Source organism: Vigna umbellata, chromosome 11 (assembly GCF_029865625.1).
Source record: "Vigna umbellata cultivar VRB3 chromosome 11, Vumbellata_1.0, whole genome shotgun sequence".
NCBI lineage: Eukaryota > Viridiplantae > Streptophyta > Magnoliopsida > Fabales > Fabaceae > Vigna > Vigna umbellata.
In genome coordinates this window covers 31,926,629-31,949,422 of record NC_142175.1, presented here as the reverse complement: position 1 = coordinate 31,949,422, position 22,794 = coordinate 31,926,629, and the positions used below count along the sequence as shown (strand labels likewise).

Sequence of the window (22,794 nt, the reverse complement as noted above, 5' to 3'; positions counted from 1 at the left end):
GATTTATTGTATTTAATCCATGTTTAGCTTATAGTTTATATGGTTTAATTGTCTTAGGGTAACTTTTTTGCATATTAGTTTATATGTTTAACTTTTGTGCTTTCTTGTGTTTGTTTGTCTCTTTTGTGATGAGTGATAAGTGTTTATGAGTCCATAGTGGAAGGTGATGATGTCACGAAGTAATTTTTCTTAAGTTTGTAATAGTTATTATGTATAAAAATTTTCTAAAGTTTTAAGTCATTCTTAGTTGTTTTATATACATTTTTATTTTTTACAATTATTTACTTTTGAAGATAATTGTATTGATTTTATATATATTTTAAGAAAATTTGTTTTGTTTTACCTATTTTATAATGTGTTACTATGGGATGCTGCATTGTGCAATTAAAAAATTATATAAATTAAAAGATATATATATATATATATATATAAATTAGTTGATAAAAATTAAAAATACTATAATAAAAATATAAAATAGATATCAAATTTATTTCAAATTAGTTGATTCTTTTATTAAACTTTTATATATATTATTTAACCATATGTCTTATTCATATATATATATATATATATATATATATATATATATATAATTTCATTGAAGACTAATAATTTTAATTACATAATAAATTTAAATAATAAGATATTATATTTTTGAATTAAATTAGATATATTTTTAAAGATATATAGAGATACAAAGGAAGAGATCACATTTATACATTATATTACAAAACAATGATAAACAAATTAATTAAAATTATTGTAATATGGTATTTTAAATACAATAATTAAGTTAGATACAAATTTTCATCAATTAAACGACAAATTTATACATTATTAAAATAAAAGAAATAATTGAAATAAAATAAAATTGGATAATATATAATAATGATTACTAAAATTTGGTACACAATATTAAGATTCAAATATTAAGTAAAAACAATCCATTAAAAATAAAATCACCATACATAATTATTAAGAAGAAGAATAAAATAATCTATATTTAAACATTTAAGTCACCTGATATAATATAAAAAGTAAACATGCACATATTAAAACATTACATTTGTAAGTGATGATATATGTTATATTCATATATTACATTTGCGGTAAAAATGGACTGTAACTTGCGAGTCAACTCGACTCACCACGAGTTTCAGCTGGGTTGGGTTTGAAAAAAATGTAATTTTTTTATGCGAGTTAGTTTTTAACCCGGTTCACTTAGAATCGGGTTCATCTGGGTTGCCAGATTGCTCACCAACCCACCTAATTTAATTTAATTATTTATTACTTTGTGTTTCAATATTATTAGTTAGCATTTTTTTATTATATTGTAGATGAGGATTAAACAAAAAGATATTTCATAAAAGAAAAATATTATAGATTTATCTATTCAAGTTTCTAATATTATAAATAGACAAGTGATAGAAAAATTATAAATATTAAAAACTTACCTTTTGTGCTTATTTTTGGATTACGCATGGATTGCATGATATTTTTTTTATTATGAATTGTCTTTGGAGTTTAACATTATTTTAGAGTGAAATTTATTTGATTTGAATTAAAAAAAATATAATTTTTTATTTTAAAAAAACTTATAAGTAAGTGAGCTAGTGAATCAACCCGTTTAACCCATCAACCCGTGGTGGGTCGGATCGGGTTTGAATTTTTTCAGCTCGCTAATAAGTGAGTCAGGTTAGATTGACTCACTAAATGACCAACCCGTGGTGGACTGAGGTGGGTCGAGCCGATTTACCCATTTTAACAAATCATTGTCCTTGCATAGTACAAAATATAAATATTCCTTCACAAAATACAAATAATATAATTTCAGTGTTCAGATTGATGCATGCTAATCTGTTGTGGACAAATTTCTATTGGAGTGGGACCAATATTCAGCTACCAGCTTAGAGAAGGAAGAGTTAGTATCCATAAGCTTTGAAGGTTTGTCATACTCCACCAGTTTCCCTGTAGTGACAAGAATGAAAATGAGGAAAAAGTGATAAAGAAAGAAGCAACATTACAAAATTTGTAACATTACATACCATAAGATAGGACCATGATCATGTCACTGTCTATCACAGAGGGAACTCTGTGAGCCACAGTTATAACTGTGCATTCTGAAAATTCTTGTCTGATGATTCGTTGTAGAATACCATCTGTGGCAGAATCAATGGAGGCAGTAGCTTCATCCAGAACAAGAATTCTGTTCTTCCTGAGAAGTACCCTTCCAAGACACATGAGTTGGCGCTGCCCCACACTCCAGTTTTCCCCTTCATCACTCACTTTGAAATTAGTCAGAATTAGACTGTTTCAGGTATGCTAATGATGGATTCAATCAACATCACAGTTTGTGCCAAAAATTTAGTAGAACCAACTATTTATTGATTGGTTCATGCAGTTGGCCATAAGAACTGATATAAGTTTTTCTGCTGTCAATTTCACTTCACAAGTAAAAGTTCATATGTTTTTTAAGACGAATTTTAAGTTTAATTCAATCTCACAAAATCCTCAATTTTATTTAACTTACCAGAAGTGTATAAGAACTTACCAGAAGTGTATAAGAGATTTGGTAGACTACTAATTGTTGCCTTCAGCTGACATTTCTCTAAAGCCTAGATAAATCAAAGCTCACATAACATTTTCTTAGTGAATAAAAGTTGAGAAAAACAATGTAACTCAGTGCATGCTTTTTTCAATTGTAGAGCCAGTTTATTTACCTTCCATATTTCATCATCTGAGTACAGGCCTAGAGGGTCCAAGTTTTTTCGAATGCTACCCTTGAAAAGAGTTGGTTCTTGAGGAATGATGCTTAGCTTTGTTCTTAAATCCTTTAACCCAATTGAACATATATTAATCCCATCTATAAGAATGTCTCCTCCAGTAGGCTCAACTATGCGAAACAAAGCACTTATAAGTGTAGTTTTTCCACTTCCTGTTCTTCCCACAACTCCAACTCTACTCCCTTCTTGAAACGTGCAAGAGATGCCCTTCAGAACTAATGGAGAATTTGGACGATATCTGATCTGAAATCATTTTATATACTTGAATTCATTTGTCAAAAATGTGGATAAATTAAGATGGAAAAAAGGGCAATCATGATTCATGGAAGTGCACATTTGGTTAGTCTGTTACCTCTAGAGATTGAAGATCTATTCGACCTTTAGAAGGCCAACAAGGTGGTGGTCTATTGTCCTCTACAATTGCACTGGCTTCTGCTGGTATGCGAATGAATTGCTTGATTCTTTCAACAGAGATCACATAGTTCGATAAGTTGCAAAACATTCTAGTCAGATAAACTACGGTTCCTGTCAGTGAAAAACCGTAAGACAGAGAAAGTCCCACAAGACCTGAAACCAGATAAACACACACACACACGCAGATTATCAGCATGAAAACACTCACATATGTAAACAAAACATGCATATGTAATATTCGCTAATGTTGAGTAACAATAACAATACCAGGGGCCACATATCCCTTTGGAAGTAGAACAAGCAGCAAAGCTGCAGTGAAGACTGTCAAATTCTGAAGTGCTTGAATCCTTAGAATTAACCATTCGATGGCAGCATTTGAATGAAAGAACATCGTGGCATCTGTGTCAACAAGGTTAAGGTAGTTCTTGAAAAATCTGTCAGCCATGTTGAAAGCTCTTATAGTAACCACACCAAGATATGACTCAGACGTAAAATTCATAAGAGGGGCTTTTGTAGTTCCATTGATTCGTATAATTTCTCTTGCAGTAGCTTGATAATAGCCCTTGATTCCAAAAAAAAAGGTAAAGTTACTAAACAATCATTATTTTGTTCACCCCATTTGAGCATAGGCAGGAAAAAAAAACCTGGATATACTTTGTAGCCACCATGGCAAGAATTGCAACAATGAACACTTGCCATGTGACCGAAACCATTATCACAATCATTGTAAGAAGCTCTGTTACTTCGGCTATCACAAAGATGGTGGAAAAAGGTATATCGAAATCTAAAATACTCAAATCTGATGAAGCCTGCAAGTGAGACACATGTTTGGTCAAAGAATACTCACAACAGAGATCAGTCCATGCAGTAAGAAATAAAGGAACCTTACTCGGGTAAAAATCCTCCCTACTGGGGTTGAATCAAAGAACAACATAGGAGCATTAAAGATAGAATCAGTGAAGGCAGAGAAGAATGCTTTAGAAGCTTTTAGACCAAGATGTGCAGCAAAGTAAGATCTCAGATATACAAAAACAATGCTTAAAATGGTAATCACACTATAAACTCCAACTAAGATGCTGCTAGTTACTTTTGACATCTCATCGGCAATAGCAAGCCAAGAAGTTGATGCAGCCTGCAAACCTACAAAAGTCAACTGTGCTAGTATGCTCAAACATAGAAGCAAAGATCCCTTAGGGAACAAAATGTAGTCACAGAATGGCTGCCACCCAACATCACCACTCTCCTTTTCTTCCTCTTGTGTAAGTTGAATCTCGGTAGAAATTTCTCCATCACTTCCACATTTAGTGAGATTAGAAATATGAGAATCCTCAGGCTGAACTGTAACCACATTTTGAACTTCTCTTTTGCTTGCACTGTTTGTTTCTATTCCTGTAATTACCTCTCTATGAGCACTCAGAAGCTGTTCAAAGGCTGTTCCAGCAGTCAACAGATCTTCATAGCTACCCGTTTGACTAATTTTTCCTCCTTCCATTACCTAAAATTGCACTAACAGACCTCTTACCATACAAACAAGTTAAGATCAAATGGAAATACAGAATTTTGAATCAGTCGTAATACCAGGATTTTATCAACTTCTGAGAGAAATTCAACTTGATGAGTCACAAGAATAACTGTTTTCCTTCTTAAAGCAGTTCTGACACAATCCTGTAATTACGTAAGTCAGAATAGTTTCCAGAATATATGGCCAATAAGTTAATTTTCTTAAAGAATGAAAAAGTGGATCAAGTTACATGAAACAGAATAGAGGCAGTATGAACATCTACAGCACTAAAAGGGTCATCTAGGAGATAGATATCAGCATCATTATAGACTGCACGAGCTAGTTGAATCCTTTGCTTTTGTCCACCACTCAAGTTAATCCCTCTCTGACCTATTTCTGTAAGATCACCGTGGCTAAATCCATCAATATCCTTATCCAAGGCACAGACCTTAATGGTATATTCATACCTGGTTGGGTCCATTGCTTTTCCATATAGAATATTATCACGAATTGTACCACTTTGGATCCAAGGAATTTGGGAAACGTAGGCAAGTGTTCCCTCTACTCTAACCTGTTTTCCATTTTCATAAGAGCAAAAACAGAGTTTAAAAATCATTGAACTTACAAAAGTTGCTTCATTTTCTACGTGATGGATGATAAACTAAATTTACTTAGTCAATAATAACTCACAGTTCCTGAAATTTTGGGTATCTCTCCGAGTATTGCATACAGGAGAGATGTTTTTCCAGCTCCAACTGGACCACAAACTGCTACTGTCTGCTCCCACTCGATCTCAAAATTCACTTCTCTCAAAGTTAGAGGCAATGATTGCAGATCCCAACTGAAGCTGCCTGCTAGAATTTCAACTCCCTTGCTGCAAGAATCTTTTGATGTTCTTCCAATGTCATCATCTTTTATCTCGTCATCAAGCAAAAAGGTGTTGAGACGATCAAAGGAGACCTTAACTTGGATCATAACAGAAAGTGCTTCTGGAATCAATATGACAGGTTCTCCCATGCTTCTCAATGTTGCAAGAACTGTGAAGATAGTTCCAGCATCCAAAGGGGCACTCTGAAAAAGCGCACATCCCATTAAGATAACTGAAGAAACGATGGTCGGAGAGAGCCAATATATAAATGTTCCACAAGCTCTCATGAAGTGTACTTCAGCCAAACATTTTAACTCTTTAGCACGAAGGGATTCAACTAACTTCTTGAAGTTATACTCCCAGGACTGTAGCTTTATGATTTTCATACTACTAAGAATCTCTGAAGTTGACCTCAGACGCTCATCTTGTGCAATCATAAACTCCGACCTATATTTTTGAAGGATCTTTGCAAACGGTACGTTGAGAAATCCACAAATGAGAAGTGGCACTAAACCAGGAAGTGCACCTATACCCACAACACCAAAAAGGACACCAAGAGCCAGAAAAACTTGCAGTGCAGAAAACAACAAAGTATGAAACCACCATGGAAATTCACCCATTCGATATGCATCAACTGCAATGTAATTAACAATCTCACCAGTTGAATGTCTTCTCCTACCCAAAACTGAGAGTTTTAATTGCTTTTGATACACTGCAGCCATTAAAGAAGATCTCATTTTCATTCCTAACCTCCTTGAGTTAAAAGACCAATGTCTTTGAGACACAGACTCAACCACCTTGGCAAATATAAGACACCCCATTATGGCCATTCCTTGTTTTAAGTCTTCCTCAGTGGAACTGGAATAGTTTACAAAAACATTAACAAGTAAAGGAGAAACAACAGCACAAATTGTCCTCAGAAATGCGCAAATGGCTATGGAGATATTTTCTTTCATGTAAACTCGGGCTACGGACCACATGACCAAGTTCTTGGAATTGTCACTGCTTCTCAAAAGGGAAAGCCATGCATGTGCAAACTTTTGGTATGCAAAATCAGCTTTATCTTCAGAATTAAGAGAAGGGATGTCATCACGTGCTAGTGGCTTTGAGTAACCCAAACTGAGCAAAGCATTCATCCAAGAGAAAGTGAATCTGCTGAAAAAGGAGGCATGGCCAAGTCCTGTTTGTTTATGTATTTCCTTAGGAACTAACAGAGGCTCACATAAACTGGCATCAGGGATTTCTTGTGGGACAAAGTAGCCATGATTTTGGAAGACACAGAGAACAGTTAGGATATGCACTGCCCATATTGCCATATCAAACATTTGAAAGCTACGCCCTTTCAGCAGAATTTCAGCATTGAGTACTGAAACCAATGTGCATGAAAACACCCACCAAATAGAGCATAGATTTTTCATCCATTGAAATCTTTGAACAAACAGTGAAGCTGCTATAGATATCCAAACCAGTCCTCTCACAATGCAAACCAACAAGTTCAGCTGATTGAAGCCTGTGGTTTTGGTTATGAGATTCCACAAACCATCAACAAAATATGCAACGCTTAAAAGAGTACAACAGAATGAAGTAACTACAGGAACCAATCTCTTTCTGAAACCACCACTTGCATTTGCAGGTCTTTTCTTGATCAGATTGGAGAGCAATGATACACAAAAGACACACATGAAAAACATGTTGACAATGTCTATTATGCACCTTTGGCTTGAAAAGGAAGCCAAACTGAAATCTCCATGGCAATTGCAGAAGTTATCTGCAAATCAGGTACAAGAGAAACAATGAGAGTTCAGAATCTTTACGTAAAAGTTTGAAAACTTAAAGACATGATCTGCATATTAGGCACTATCTCTTATTTTCCAAAGTTGCATCTGAAGACTAGGCTGTCCTGAAAAATATCAAAAGTAAAACACCATGCAAACATCTAGAACGAAAACTACAATTACAAGAGGAACAAAAACAAAACATGAAAACATAGGTGTACTATGTTATATTATAGACCTATTGTGCTTCTGAAAGCCATTGATCTGGTTCAGAGAGAAGCTTGTTACAGTGCAATCTGTAGTTCAAAGAAAGTGTTATATGTTCGTGAGTTATTATAGTTCTCACCAATCTTTCCATCCGAATTTATGTCACACTTTCATTTGTTGTACTACTTGTTCTTAGTATAACTACAAAACCCACGCTGTAGGGGTGTACCTAATTTCTTATGGAAAATTCATATTCTAGAATATTTTGCTAAGGTGAATCATATAAATAATTACATAATTATAAACAGGCGGATGATTTAGTATATATTCTGTAATAAAAAAGAGTAAAATATTATTTAACAAACTTTATGAAATATTCTGTCGAAAAAAAGAGGCTCTACTATGTACAATTCGAAATGTGCACTATATACAAATATGGTATTTGGAAGGACTCCTTAATTAATTTGTTTTTTATTACTAGAAATATAATTTTATCCCTTAAAATTATATCTAATTTTTTTTAAAATGACATATCTTATAATTATAATTAGTTAATTTGTCTCGACGCAGCCTTTTATATAACTCAGAATTTATGTAAAAAAATACTCAGACAAATTATTAATTAATAAAAAAAATAAGCATGCCAAAAACTAAAGAAAATATGTAATTCTATTAACATGAACTGTTCATTTTTTTATGGTGTTACACAGAAAACAGTATCACTAAAATTAGTTTAAAAATAAAAATAGGTGTGATATGGAAAAAGCATTTATTGAGGAGAGAAAAATATTTATTGTGTTGTCGTTCATTAATGTAACCTTTTTTAAATGAGAGATCCAAATTTTGTGGGTTCTATTCTATACACGAATCCATAAGCCAATCCATATATATTAAGAAAACTTCATCATGCATGTACATGCATACAAGCCTGATTTAAAATTCTAAATAAGTAAAGTAGTATGTTTATATATTCTATACATAGATATATTAAAAGAGTAAGACAAATGCTGTCATCACACAACGTTCATTTGATAAACACGAGGATAAAATAGTTATAAAAGTGTAAAATTTTATATTTTTTAAAGAAAATAAGAAAAAGTAAGTAAAAATAATATTAAATGAAATTAAAAAAATTTAAGTGTGTGATATAATATTTTAAAAAAAAAGTAATGACCAAAGAGTTTGAGTATACAAGATTACGAAGAAAAGAAAAAAAATTTAAGATAATAATAAAATTATGAATACTCTCGTGTGTGTGTGTGTGTATATATATACCTCATCATAATCATAATGTATCATTCTTTACAAAGTTGAAAAAAATAAACAAGGAAATTATATAATCCATATATCTTAATAATTATCAACCAAAATTTTCATAATAACCAAACGAAGGATTCACACAGGTGTAATCAACCTGCATGCACGACATATAATCGCGTTGTTTCTGTAACTTCTAAAACATAACAACCTTCATTTTCTCAAATAACTAAAGACAGAAAGAGAAAAACTCGGACAGCAGCTCCTGAGTTTAAGATTGAGAAGAAAAGAGTTACACAGAAAACTAAATACGGATGGGTTCACAGTTTTTAAGATTTCGTTGGATTATTGAGTTCCTTGATGACAAGGATGGCGATGTTGCAGAGCTTGCGGAAGACGGCGCTCTCAACGGAGAGAACGTCGTCGTCTCCGGGGATGGAGGCATCGCAGGTGTCGATGGCAGCCAAGGCAGCCTTGAGCCAGCGCTGAGCGTCATTCTCAGAATCGATCATCAAGGCAGCAATGGTGTCCTCCAGCTGGCTTTCTGCGTCCAGGATGTTCTCCTTGCAATCAGCCAAACCTTGTTGGATATCAGGGTCAAGTTCGTCGTCGTCGATGAGAATTTTGGTGTCGGTGAGGATGCCCGAAGCGTTTGTGGCGGCAACCCTAAGGGAAATGAGTGCCAAGTCTTTGAGGTCTGCGACGGGGCTTCTGAGTGTGTCAGAAGAGAGGACCTGAACGCAGAGGTTTTTGGTTGGGGAATCTGAGCATACCTTGTTGATCAGAGTCTTTCCGGTTGGTGTTTCCTTTTTCGGCGCGTCGTGTGCAGCTGCTTGGTGTGCCATTACAGCTAGAGCCAACACCAGCAAGAGTTTTGCAGACTGATCCATTTTTTGTTTAGAAAACACAGTCAGAGGTTTTATTTTTCTTCTTGGCTTGGTGTTTTATGCTTTTACACCAAGACGAGGTATCGCTGTGCCCTAGGAGAGATGTTTATAGCGGAAGAGTAGCACTTCTGTCCATTCAATTTTTCACCTAATTAGGGTTTTTCATTTTCAATGCTAATTTTACGACAACATCATTGGTCTAGGATGTTTTTGTGTTTCTGATTTATTCTGTTCCTGTTTTTTCTCTCTCTATTTCTCCCTGTAATTGGTTAGGTCAAAAGGAGGAAAAAATCCATCCTTCCAAGTTTCTAATTCAAGGAAAATAGGGTAATATATACTTATCCTACGATTGATTACCATTTCTCCTTCTTGTAAATCTTTTGTTTGAACATTAATACTAAGTGATGTTTTTCATTTGAAAACCTAAATATTATTAAAGTTCATTCAAATGTTATATCTATTTTAGTAACTTACTTCAATACAAAATTTAACTTTAAACCCTACATTAGAAACATTGATGTTATTCAAAGATATCTTATTTATCATTCCTTCTAAACCAAATCATCTCGTTTTAATTTGTTTATCTTATTAGTGGGGTTCGTCGAATCTTATATATAAAAGATTGATTTTTTATTTATTTATTATATCATTAACAATATGTTAAAAGTTACAGTCATTCAACAATAAATTGTCTAATAAAAATATATAAAAAATATTTGAGAAATTTTTATTTTAATATGAATAAACGGTATAGAAATTTATTAACTTATTATTATGTTTAAATAATTTTTTAATACGAGTATAATTATGTTGTAAGAAAATGGAAATATAAATAAATGGAGTATAAACATATAGGAATGTGAATGTTATTTTAGAAAATCTAAAGAGAGATCGGTGTGGTTTATATATATATATTCATTTTAATAAAAGATTTGATGGTAATATGCCAAGTTGTGTTAGCTTCAGACACGTCATTTAACATTTAAAATTTTTTATTTCACTTAAGATAAAAAAAATCATATCTATTTATTTTGAAGTTTATTTATTTTAAAGCTTGAAATGCAAGATATTTAGAACATAAACAAATTTTATTTTCAGATCAAAATTTAAAAATTAAAAACTTATTTAATTATTATTTTTAATTATTATCTTACAAGATAATCTATTATTTACATTTTTTTACAACTGAGAAATTGTTTCAAATAATAATATTATGTTCGTTATTATTTTCTAAAATATATTTTATAATAAATAAGTAGGATTTTTATTTATTTATTTACTATCTAATATACTTATTTCAAGAATAAGCAATCTATTATTTTTAAAAGACATTATAATTTGTTAAACATGTGATACTTATAAAAGTTATTTATTTTAAAAACAATTATTTATGATGTAAAGACCAAAATATTATGTAGGTAACATAATTAATTATACAGAGAAGTAAATTGAAGTGAAGTTTTGAAGTTCACATTGTGGAGAATAATTTCAGGAAGTTTTCCTACTACAAAAATCTGTCTATCATAAACTCTGGCTAAGGCTGAAACGGATGAATAATTCAGTAAATTCTCCTTTCCTTAGCCCGCTTCCGGGAATTACTACCTTTAATCTTCCACTTTTCATTCCCACCTGGTCGATTCTGTTCTTCAATTTCTCGAACCTTCCGTTTCCTAAGAAAAATTATTTAATGAAAACGAGTAAGTAATCAACAGAGCATTGCAACACGCACACAAACAACTATCTAACCAGAGATACACAAATTCAAGGCCTGTCTCACCTATAGGCTGCAAGGTTTTGATCAGAAAGAAGCTCATCTGCAAGTGTTGCTTTCCTTTCCTTCTTTGTTAATCTTCCCGAGAAGAAGTCCAGTGGAGAATCTACAACTGTACCAACCTGATCATTCAAAATCGCAAATTGTCTAAAGATTTCCTCTAGAAATTCATATTTTGATGAAAGTAATAACACTCAAAGCTTATCTTTTGTAATCTGCCAAAAATAAAAACTTGCTTGCCTGGAAATATTTGGGAAGTGTCTTTGATTTGGAATCACCTTTCTTGTAATGACGCTTTGGATCAAGGGCACCCCTCAACTGTAACCACCAACGTACACGTTTATTATTGAAGTGTAAGGATAAGAATGGGTTCACAGAATAAAACTAAACAGCTCAATACAAATTGAGAGATAAATAAAAATCTGTGTCTGACTGATTTTTTCCAGATGCTTTTAATTTCACTTAACATTTGCCATTCCTCGAAATTGCACACGCATAGCGTGAGAACTTGATATGATATACAAAAATTTACATCACTGCATCATATCTCACCATATAAAGGAAGTTTCCGGAAGAGTTCTAAGTTAACACCATAACATGAAATAATTACAGATCAGAAGTCTGTTAGACTCAATAATTGAGTACACAGAATACTGGAACTTTTATGACTAATTAATCTGGTTTGAGACCAAATTTTAGTACACACTCAGACACAGGGTTTCCGCTAACAGGAGTCTCCTTTTTCAACGAAACACTCAGAGAACTACCGAGCTTTCCCTCTGATAACTTCCTAAACAACATATGCTCTGTAATGCCATACAATAACTGCCACCTATTGATAGTAACTGCTGCATGTAAAAAATAACTGACTTATAAAACATAATTTATAATTTTGTTAATGCCTATGCTGCAATACAAATAGATCAACTCTATCTCTTATTTTTTTTTTCTGACATAAACCTTCAATGCCTTTCGGGCCATCTCCCTCCACAGGCCCATTTTTGGCCTATAAGAGTCACAATGATTTCATGGTTTTAAATGGATAAAGGTCCAAAATTTTCATTGCACAATATCATATGAAAATATAAATAAAACAAGGATGTCCTACGTTAGTTATTCAGCTATTGTTAGTTCATAACTGTTTGGTAGTTGTCCATAAATAAGGTAGGTTGTTGTATTCTGGGCAGCTGAATCTAGATCGAATTCTAATTACAGAAGTTCAGTGCACATATTCTTTGACCTCACATGTCTCCTCTTTCTCTTAAACCTCCCCATTCTGTTTTGTCCACTCTTCCCCTCCTCTTTCTTTGTCTTTCTATTTCTTGCTACCCCTCTCTGTTTCTTTAATCTATCTCACCCAAATGCCATATCACAATGGTAATAAGAAAGCTAAATCCGACTTGTACCTCTAATACCAAATCACATAAAAAAGAAAAATCATCTACTTTAGCGGCTTCTGCTTTCAATTATGAAAGAAATTAGAATGATAACCACGAACATCATTATGTATAAGTAACCTCATTATTTTGAATAATATCACATAAATTACCATATATATATTAATTATCACTAGTGCATATCATTATTTGCTCAATCCAAGCTAATTTTACAGTGCATCACATATGACCGTATACTAAATAGCACTATAGAACAAAACGTAATAAAAAGGTTAAGATGTTAGAAGTCAATATCACCTTCAACAATTTCAAATCTTTTTGTAGCTCAGGGGTGATGGTCTGGGCCGGCATATTGAACCTGACACAGATTCAACAGCAAGATCATTCCCTTTCACACTCCAATTAAAGAAGAAACCATAAGATGACGGTATAAATGAGTATAAATCGTTTGTTATTTGTTTGACTTAAAAAACAGGGTTACAACAACAACACTGAGCAAAGGTGTCTAAAAATAAAAAGACAAATCTCCAAAGAATAAACTTCAGCACAGAGATGCAAACTTGCTAGAGAGAATAATCTAATACTACATTACATACCAATTATTCCCAGCAGTATCTTTGGCTTGCTTTTTGAGTAACTTGTTTAATTTTTTGGGATTGTTTGGAGGGACAAAAAGGCCATCAACCAGCTCTGAACTGGATTTCCAAAGAGCGTTGTTTGATGCCTCCGTCTGAGGTTTGGCATGAGACCCATGAGTGACTTTTGATGATGATGGAATAGAAAACTGTGGCTGCCATGATAAACCTACAACTGGTTTTCTCTCCGCCATTCCTAGATTAAGGCGAATTGTATAATGAGATCCCGAACATTATACCTAATTAGTTACAGAACCAAAAGTCAATCACACCCTAAAGAAAATAATATACCTTGGACGCTGTCGCGGGGCGTAGGAGGCCTTTCGTCTCGGAGGTCGTTGCGGCGCGGAGGGGCTCGTCGCGTTACGGAGGAGGCTGTGGCGGAGGCGTGCGACGGCTCTCTCTCTCTCTTTCGATTGTTACGGTTTCGTCACTGAAAGTTGAAGAAGAATGAGTAGTTTAATAGTGGATGGGCTGGACTCCCTTAGGTTGGGCTCAAAAACATAAATATTTTTGAAGGTAGTTTCTTCCTACACCACCATATGTTTCTTTCTACACCTCTTTTTGAAAAACTTTCCATGTTGTCCTCTTTTGAATTGGGTAATAAGGAAGCTAAAAATTATATCTAAATTATGCAATCCGAAAAAAAAAGCTTTATAATTATAAAATAGAAAAAATGATTTTTTAATTATGTGATTCGAAAATTATTATTCTTTTTCTTAAAAAAAAACTTTAGATTCTATCATTTGAAAGTTATTTTTAGTTTTCAAACTGTATAATCTAAAAATTATTTTTCTCTTTCAAATTATACAATTTAAAAGTTACTTCTTTTACTTTGGATTCCACGATTCAAAAATGACAAAATGAACCTTTTTTAAATTAGGGCACAAGAAGAAATATATGGAGGTTCAAGAAGAAGAAAGAGTCTCCTTTTCAATTTTTAGTTAATACAAAATTTCAACCAAACCAAATTATTTAAATATTTTGTTTAGTTTTAATTTAGTAAAAAATTTCAACCAGTTTAAATAATATTTTCAGTTTATTATAAATTGATTAAATTATTAAGTTAAAATTGTCAAATAAAAATATATTCTAACTTTTTTTATATGATTATGATCAAATTTATAATTTTAATTTTTTTTATAATCTACACAATCTCATTGCTAAAAATCACAACACAAATTTTTTTATTATTATATCTCAGTGGTTATAAACATGCTGTAAATACAATATAATCAAATCTTGAAAAAAAATTTCACCATAGTCACATTTAATAAACTTTAAACATATAATTTATATTTCAATATAAATTATTTGAATGTTAGTTTTATAGCTTTAACATAGATGGATCTCCTATCCATATTATTTGAACCTCTCTTTTTTATCAAACCTTCTAAATTAAACTATATTTTTATCTAATTTATCTGTCTGGTTATATTCGAACTTCATTTTTTAATGTCTTGAAATTACTTTCCTAATTCTTGGAATATTGTAAATATTGGAACGAGATCAACTTTGGCAAAGAATGGATTTGGAATTCAGTGAATAGTTGCTACAGTGCAGCATGAATTTATTTTCCTGATATGACTGAGTTTATTTTGCTGATACAAATTAAACATCACTCCATGCAATACGATGAAAGCATCCACAACCTTCCAAACCGATACTCAAAGTGTAGGAAGGACCAAGTTTCCACAACCTTCTAAAATTTAAATTACTTAATTTTATTTCCATTTATTTGTTCTCTAGACCCTGCATCCTGAAACACTTATTATTCAATATTACTGCAAAACAACGATTTTAGGAGGAATTCTTGCTGCAGCTGGCCCAATATTCAGCTACCAGCTTCGAGAATGAAGAGTTGGTATCCATTAGTCTCGAAGGCTCATCATATTCCACCATTTTCCCTATGAAACCATACAAAAAATATCAGACAACTAACTGAGTAAGCAGTGTATCGAAAAAGGAGGAAAAGAGAATGAAAGAAGATACCATAGGAGAGGACCATAACCATATCACTGTCTATAACAGTGGGAACCCTGTGAGCCACTGTAATAACTGTGCATGCTTCAAACTCTTGTCTGATAATTCTTTGTAGAATTGCATCTGTGGCAGAGTCAATGGAGGCAGTGGCTTCATCCAGAACAAGAATTCTGTTCCTCTTTAGCAGTACTCTTCCAAGACAAAACAGTTGCCGTTGTCCCAAGCTCCAATTTCCACCTTCATCACTCACTGTATAATCATTCTCAATCAGCCTTCAAATGGCTAATTTGTTCCAAAATCTTAATCTATGAATCGAAGACTTTTATTTTGGAAAAACAACTTGCAAGTTCAAATATTATGTGTATCCCTCATGATTTTAAACCTGGAAAGAGTAAAGCTGCAATAGATTTTTTCCAAAGGCTGCTGAGAGAATTGGCCAGAAAATTCCCATACCAGATCTGTGGCTCTAAGCAGGTTAAGCTTACTCACCCTGAGAGTCTAAGAGATTTGGAAGATGGCTGATAGTTTCCTTAAGCTGACATTTCTCTAAAGCCTTTGTACAAATGAAACATAATCAAACACTTGTTCAGTACAAGCTCAAGCAAAACTTAAAGGTGTTAAACAAACAATTTTTAACAGCAGAGCTGGTCCATTTACCTTCCATATCTCATCATCTGAATACAGGCCTAAAGGGTCCAAGTTGGTTCTGATGCTGCCCTTGAAAAGAGTTGGTTCCTGAGGGATGATGCTTAGTTTCATTCTCAAATCCTTCAACCCCATTGAGCATATGTTAATCCCATCTATGAGAATGTCACCGCTTGCTGGCTCAACTAAGCGAAACAAAGCACTTATGAGTGTACTCTTTCCACTTCCCGTTCTTCCTACAACTCCCACTCTACTCCCTTCTCTAAACGTGCAAGTGATACCCTTAAGCACTAATGGAGAATTAGGTCGGTATCTAATCTGAAACCAGCGAAGGAAAATAGACATCACACAGAAGAAGGTTTATCCATTTGACACTATTAAAATAAAGAAAAAAATTGAAAGACAAGGATGAAAATTACTTCTAAGGCTTGAAGGTCAATCCTGCCTTTGGAAGGCCATGAAGATGGAGGTTGGTGGTCCTTTTCAATAGCAGGAGGCTCTGACGGTAGGTGAACGAATTGCTTGATTCTTTCAACAGAGATAAGATAGTTTAATAAGTTGCAATACATTCGAGTCCAAAATATATGTGATGACGTCAAGGATAGTGCGTAAGAGAGAGAGAGTCCCACAAGACCTGCATAATCCAAGAGAATTTTGAACAGCTAAAGGCTCGTTAATAACATGCATAAAGCTTTATCTTGCTAATTAACATCCGAAGTAATATTACCTGAGGATACGTATCCCTGAGGAAATAGAACAAGTAGCAAAGCTGAAGTGATGACTGTCAAATTTTGAAGTGCTTCAATCCTCAAAAGTAACCATTCCGTGGCCACATTAGAATGAAAAAACAGTGTTGCGTCTGTGTCCACAAGCTTTAAGTAGTTTTTAAAAAATCTTTCTACCATATCGAATGCTCTCACAGTAACAACACCAAGTGATGTTTCAGCTGCAAAATTCATCACAGGAGCTTTCGTGGTTCCATTGATCCTCATTAATTCCCTTGACGAGGCTTGATAATATTCCTTTCATGGAGGAGAAGATTTGGAAAAATTTAGCTCTGTGAGTTAAGCAGGGACGAGAAATAAAAAAACTAAAAAGATTTTAAAGTGGCTAAACCTGAACATATTTTGATGCAACTATTGCAGGAATGGCAACAATGAGAACTGGCCATGTCACTAAAACCATTACACCAATCATTACCAAAATTTCAATTGGTATACATGTTACAAAGGTGATCGAATAAGGTACGTCAAAATCCAAAATACTTAAATCTGATGAAGCCTGCAAGAGAGAAAAAGTGGATCAAAATTACGAATATGACTAAACGGCAATGATCAAACAGAGGGAAATTATTTAGATTTTTTTTTTTCCATTGGGAAATGAAATCTTAATCTTACTCTTGTTAAAATCCTTCCTATGGGGGTTGAGTCAAAGAACAGCATAGGAGCATTGAAGATAGCAGTATTGAAACTTGTGAAGAAAGCTTTGGAAGCATTTAATCCAAGATAAGTGCTCAAGAGAGACCTTATATACACAAACGCAGCACCAGAAAATGAAATTAGTGAGTACACCCCAACCAAGAAGGCACTAGTTATTTTTGGAATATCAATGGCTAAAGCAAGCCAAACCGTTGATGCAGTCTGCAAAGCAATAAAAGCAAATTGTGCCAAAATTATATACAACAGCATCAATGGACCCCTGGAAAAGGAAATATAATCCCAGAATGTCTTGAAGCCGACATCACCAATCTCTTTTTCTTCTTCTTGTGTAAGTTGCATCCCAAGTTGACCCTCCGTAGAAATCTCCCCCTCACTTTGATATTTATAAACACCTTGAAACTCTTCTCTATGAGTTCTGTTCTCATTATTCTGATCCAACTCTGTAATTGCTTCCTTGTGAGCGCTCACAAGTTGTTCAAAGGCAGTCCCAGTCGTTAAGATATTCTCATACTTTCCTGATTGAGTAACTTTTCCACCCTCCATTACCTAGAATGAGTCATAAAATCTCGTGTTAATTATACACAAATGTAATGTAATAGGTATCCAAATGATGTACTTTACCAGGATTGTATCAACTTCTGAGAGAAACTCCACTTGATGTGTCACTAGAATGACTGTTTTTTCTCTTAGAGCCGTCATTACGCAGTCCTGTAACCATATAAATGCAAGTGGTTTGATTCAATGAAGTGGCAATAACAGTTTCACTGAAGTTAAGAATCTAATGGTGATAGTTTCTTACTTTGAAAAGGATAGCAGCAGTGTGAGCATCAACTGCACTGAAAGGGTCATCGAGGAGATAAATGTCAGCATCATTGTAGACAGCACGAGCTAGTTGAATCCTTTGCTTTTGTCCTCCACTCATGTTAATCCCTCGCTGACCTATTTCTGTAAGATCACCATGGCTAAAATCATTGATATCCTTATCCAAGGCACAGACTCTAATGGCACTCTCGTATCTTGTTTTCTCCATTGGCTTGCCGAAGAGTATATTCTCTCGAACCGTCCCACTCTGTATCCAAGAAGTTTGAGAAACATATGCTATGTTGCCGAACACATTGACCTATTTTCCATCATTCAGAAATTTCATAGAGAAAAAAAGACAATTAAATACAAAGAAATCAGCATGAATGACATGAGAACATAAAGCTAAACTTGTTTTGCTTCACTCACAGTTCCTGATATCTTGGAAATCTCTCCTAATACTGCATACAAAAGAGATGATTTTCCAGCTCCAACTGGCCCACAAATTGCAATTTTCTGTCCCCATTTGATTTCTAAATTCACATCTCTTAAAGTTAGGGACACTGATTCATGGTCCCAAATGAAGTTGCCAGCTTGGATTTCTACCGCATTAATTGAACTTCGGTTATAGCTTTTGTTACCAGCACTGGTATGTAGTTCTTCGTCAAACAAAAAGGTATTGAGACGATCAAAAGATACCTTAACTTGGATCAGAACAGATAGAGCCTCCGGAATCATTCGAACAGGTTCTGCCAAGTTCCTCAACGTTGCAAGAACTGTAAATATGGTCCCGGCATTTAATGGAGTATTGAAAACAGCACAACCGAGGAAAACAACAGCAGAAACGATGGTAGGAGACATCCAATATAAAAGTGACCCATAAGCTTTCAACTTCTGTGCCTTAGATAGCCAAATGAACTCTTTTGCACGTAGGTTCTCAACCAAACTCTTGAATTTGTCTTCCCAGGACTGTAACTTGATGATTTTCATGCTATTTAGAATTTCTGAAGTTGCTCTAAGACGCTCATCCTGTGAAGTCATGAACTGTGCCATGCACTTTTGTAGGATCTTGGCAACTGGTACATTGATAAGTCCACATACAAGAAGAGGGATTAAACCGGGAAGTGCACCTACTCCCACAACTCCATACAGGATACTGATAGATAGAAGAATTTGCAATGTACATGCCCATGTTAGATGAAACCACCATGGAAATTCTCCCATGCGATACGCATCAACAGCAATGTAATTCACAATTTCACCTGTCGAGTGTCTTGTCCTTGCTGAGTTTGAAAGCTTTAGTTGTTTTTCATACACTGCAACCATCAGAGCTGATCTCATCTTCAACCCCGACCTCCTGGTACAAAAAAACCAGTGTCTCTGTGACACAGAATCAACCACTTTGGAGAGAATAAGAAAACCCACTATGGTAAGACCTTCTCTGAGATCTGTCTCCCCGGAATCCCTACTATTTGAAAAGTTGACAAAAGCATAGAGTATTAAAGGAGAAAAAGTCACAGCAATGGTTCTGAGGAATGCGTAAACAGATATTAATATGTTTTCTTTTAAGTGAGTTCTAACAATGGACCAAAACACCAAGTTCTTGGTGTTGTTCTTGCTTCTCTCCCTCGCAAGGGATTGCCATGCATGCATGAAGTTTTGGTGGGACAGGTGTGCCTTATCTTCAGAAAGAAGGGAAGGGATGTCTTCAAGAGATAGTGGCCTTGAGTAGCCCAAACTGAGTAAGGAGTTAACCCAAGAGAAAGTAAACTTGCTCAGAAAGGAAGCACGACCTAGTCCTGTTTCTTCCGAGTCAACTTCCCGAGCTAACAACGGTTCAGATAAACTTTTTGGCACATTTTGAATGACAAAGAAACCAAGGTTTTGGAAGGCACAGAAGAGAAGAAGCGTGTGTAAGAGCCATAGTAGGACATCGAAAATTTCTATTGCATGCTTTCTAAACAGAATTTCAATGTGGAGAGCCGAAACTAGTGCAAAGGAACATGCCCACCAGACAGAGTTTAGAACTTTGATCCATTTGTGTCCCTGAACAAGCAAAGAAACTGCTAAAGAAGTCCAAAAAAATCCTCGTACAACGCATGCTAACCAGCTGAGGTGGTTAGCCCTGGAGTTCCCAGTTTTGGCTACGACACTCCACAGGGCAATACTGTAAAACACAACACTAGTGATCGCACAACAGACAGAGACAAAAAGGAAAAACCTGCTTTTGGTATGAGTTCCATTTGTAAAATTTCTTCTGATTAAAGTGACAATGGTGGAAGCGTAAAAGACACAGAGGAAAATTAGATTTATAGTGTCTATTGTGCTCCTTTGTGAACAGAAAGAAGTGAAATTAAAATTCTTCAGACAAATCCATGAGAAATCATCAGTGTATCCAGTAAAAATCTCCATCATCGTCATCAAAGAATCATCAGTTTCCTTCAATAAAGAACTTAGTGTTGTTGTGTGGCACTAATGGTGCAGAGAAGAAAGAAATGTTGGATACATGTTACTCAAAAGGGAATAACTGCCACAATCAGTGTGCCCCACCTTCCTGTACAAACCCTTGCAAAGAAAAACACTTTCACGTTTGATTTGAGTGGTTGGAGATATTGCACTTAAAAAATGTTGAAGATTGGATTTGAGTGGTAGTGACTTTTACCATTTTTTAGCATACACTTCAATTATAATATATGTTCTTGAAGTGTTAACCTCAAAAGGATAACGTGTTTAAAAGGTTAGAAACAGACAATGAAAACTTTAGTAACATGAATTGATTTTAGTATTTTGATTTGATTTAAAAAAGACAGAAATATTTAAAAAAATATTTTGAAAAAGTTAATTTCACTTTTACATATATAAAATACATTAGATTTAATTATTCCAATAGTTGCATTTTTGTTTGAAATAACACATCGATCTCTCGATTTCTTTTGTCCCAATTAAGTTTTTATTTTTAAAAAATTAACATAATCAAGTCTTTTTAGTTTTTATTAACGTAGTTAAAGAAATTTCTGTAGTTTTTTATTTTTTTAATATTTTAATATTTATTTTTTATATATTAAAAGAAAAAGAATTTTATCATATGCAAAATAAAATTGTCACGCAATAATAAAATGTGAGGTCACATGTCATCTTCACATCATAGGTCATTATATTAATTTTAATTTGTTCCTATATTATTATTTTGTTTTAATTTTTTTAAAATTAAATAATTTTATCTTCTCTAAATTTAAACGAAATTTTATTTATATATAAATGTAATACTAATATTTTTATTAAAATTTATATTTTTATTATATATGTTTAATAAATTAAAGAAAATTCTATGAAAAAAATTATTTAACCTTTAATTTTTTTTAGTGAGATTTTAAGCAGGCGTATAAACTTTTGATTGATTGAATTTGGATAAAATCAATGTTCAATTCAATAGAAAAATTGAGTTAGATAAAACATCATAAAGTTGGAGTAGGAATCAAAATAAGAAACATAATATGACAGCCTCTATGCAGTATTCATTTCATCCAAGATAGCTACATCACATCATTTCTGTCATGTTTTAATTGTAATATGTCAATCCAACAATTCTTAAAATGATAAAAGCTCTGTCAATATATCTAAGAAGAATTTTTCAAATAAAAATTCCAGAAAGAAAAATTCCATACGCAAACTTACAGATTTTAATAGTTATTATATGATCATGCATTCCTTTTTGAATGGAAGTAGGTGAGATTAGAACGTTGAAAGTATATCTGAAAAAGCAATTGTTGAAGAATGTGCTGCATTGACTCGTTCAGTTATATATAGATATGGTTATGAAAAAAGAACTTTTACACTCTCACTCAAATGATGATAAATTATAATTTCTGCAAGGGAATTAAAAATATATTATTATTTTTGGATAATTTTATTTTGACAATAAATACAATATTGTTGTTTAATTTTAACATATACAATCTCTAAATAAATACTGAAAAGAAAATTAAAAATCAATACTTCTTTAAAAATCTCGTAAAGAAATCATTTTGAAACCTTTTTCTAGTACTGAGTTAATGTAAAATAATTTGAAATAAATAAATGATGGATCTTAATATAAATTATAAAAATTGTCTTAACTCTGAAAACAAACAAAAATTAGTGAAAAAGTTGACCAACTTTCTAATCAAAATCCACACATGACCCATTATACACTTTGTTGTCAATGTTTATTATTTTTTATTTTTATTTAACTTATTTCTCTTTTGAAAGAACATGAATGATTAATTGTTTATAAAACTATTTCTTTATATTTCACAAAGAAATGCAATGTGTAATGGTAATGAGTTACTTAGTTCTTTGAAGTGAAAACGAAGACAAGGTGATCGTAATTTAAATAAAACTAATGGAATTGAATTTTTTATTAAAATTTTAATTTTAATTATAATCTAATAT

The 22,794-nt window shown here is 33.3% G+C and overlaps 4 protein-coding genes across 4 annotated transcripts; all 4 read right to left on the bottom strand.

Annotated features, from left to right (window-relative positions):
- Positions 1-1,686: 1,686 nt before the first annotated feature.
- On the bottom strand, positions 1,687-7,625 carry LOC124842614 (ABC transporter C family member 8-like). Its single transcript, XM_047319134.2, has 12 exons — positions 7,580-7,625; positions 5,389-7,334; positions 4,949-5,269; positions 4,776-4,862; positions 4,087-4,692; positions 3,842-4,006; positions 3,465-3,759; positions 3,136-3,350; positions 2,721-3,026; positions 2,552-2,615; positions 2,046-2,285; positions 1,687-1,968 (listed from the first exon to the last, which is right to left on the bottom strand). Exons 1-12 carry the CDS (start codon positions 7,599-7,601, stop codon positions 1,853-1,855), a joined length of 4,383 nt encoding a protein of 1,460 aa, XP_047175090.2. The 5' UTR covers positions 7,602-7,625; the 3' UTR covers positions 1,687-1,852.
- Positions 7,626-8,874: 1,249 nt separating this feature from the next.
- LOC124842628 (uncharacterized) lies at positions 8,875-9,844 on the bottom strand. Its single transcript, XM_047319158.2, has one exon. The coding sequence runs from the start codon at positions 9,693-9,695 to the stop codon at positions 9,135-9,137; it is 561 nt and encodes a 186-aa protein (XP_047175114.1). The 5' UTR covers positions 9,696-9,844; the 3' UTR covers positions 8,875-9,134.
- A 1,244-nt stretch (positions 9,845-11,088) lies between these two features.
- Positions 11,089-13,940, bottom strand: LOC124842627 (Fcf2 pre-rRNA processing protein). Its single transcript, XM_047319157.2, has 6 exons — positions 13,787-13,940; positions 13,457-13,691; positions 13,158-13,218; positions 11,704-11,781; positions 11,470-11,585; positions 11,089-11,362 (listed from the first exon to the last, which is right to left on the bottom strand). The coding sequence occupies exons 2-6, from the start codon at positions 13,687-13,689 to the stop codon at positions 11,251-11,253; spliced, it is 600 nt and encodes a 199-aa protein (XP_047175113.1). The 5' UTR covers positions 13,690-13,691; positions 13,787-13,940; the 3' UTR covers positions 11,089-11,250.
- A 1,092-nt stretch (positions 13,941-15,032) lies between these two features.
- Positions 15,033-20,895, bottom strand: LOC124842621 (ABC transporter C family member 8-like). The gene is made up of 11 exons (XM_088101521.1): positions 18,793-20,895; positions 18,362-18,682; positions 18,184-18,270; positions 17,521-18,108; positions 17,240-17,404; positions 16,851-17,145; positions 16,543-16,757; positions 16,136-16,441; positions 15,968-16,031; positions 15,488-15,727; positions 15,033-15,402 (listed from the first exon to the last, which is right to left on the bottom strand). The coding sequence occupies exons 1-11, from the start codon at positions 20,782-20,784 to the stop codon at positions 15,296-15,298; spliced, it is 4,380 nt and encodes a 1,459-aa protein (XP_087957647.1). The 5' UTR covers positions 20,785-20,895; the 3' UTR covers positions 15,033-15,295.
- Positions 20,896-22,794: the final 1,899 nt, after the last annotated feature.

Excerpts from the sequence above, each read along its gene's own strand:
- LOC124842614 (XM_047319134.2), bottom strand. The coding sequence starts at position 7,601 with ATGGCTTTCAGAAGCACAATAG. Across the intron at positions 7,335-7,579 it reads GGCTTTCAGAAGCACAATAG|ATAACTTCTGCAATTGCCAT; the intron begins GTCTATAATATA and ends CCTGATTTGCAG. Across the intron at positions 3,351-3,464 it reads AAAGGGATATGTGGCCCCTG|GTCTTGTGGGACTTTCTCTG; the intron begins GTATTGTTATTG and ends ATCTGGTTTCAG.
- LOC124842628 (XM_047319158.2), bottom strand. The coding sequence starts at position 9,695 with ATGGATCAGTCTGCAAAACTCTTGCTGGTGTTGGCTCTAGCTGTAATG.
- LOC124842627 (XM_047319157.2), bottom strand. The coding sequence starts at position 13,689 with ATGGCGGAGAGAAAACCAGTTGTAGGTTTATCATGGCAGCCACAGTTT. Across the intron at positions 11,586-11,703 it reads CACTTCCCAAATATTTCCAG|GTTGGTACAGTTGTAGATTC; the intron begins GCAAGCAAGTTT and ends TTGAATGATCAG. Across the intron at positions 11,363-11,469 it reads CAAAACCTTGCAGCCTATAG|GAAACGGAAGGTTCGAGAAA; the intron begins GTGAGACAGGCC and ends AATTTTTCTTAG.
- LOC124842621 (XM_088101521.1), bottom strand. The coding sequence starts at position 20,784 with ATGACGATGATGGAGATTTTTACTGGATACACTGATGATTTCTCATGG. Across the intron at positions 18,109-18,183 it reads CAGAAGTTGATACAATCCTG|GTAATGGAGGGTGGAAAAGT; the intron begins GTAAAGTACATC and ends GACTCATTCTAG. Across the intron at positions 16,032-16,135 it reads CAGATGATGAGATATGGAAG|GCTTTAGAGAAATGTCAGCT; the intron begins GTAAATGGACCA and ends ATTTGTACAAAG.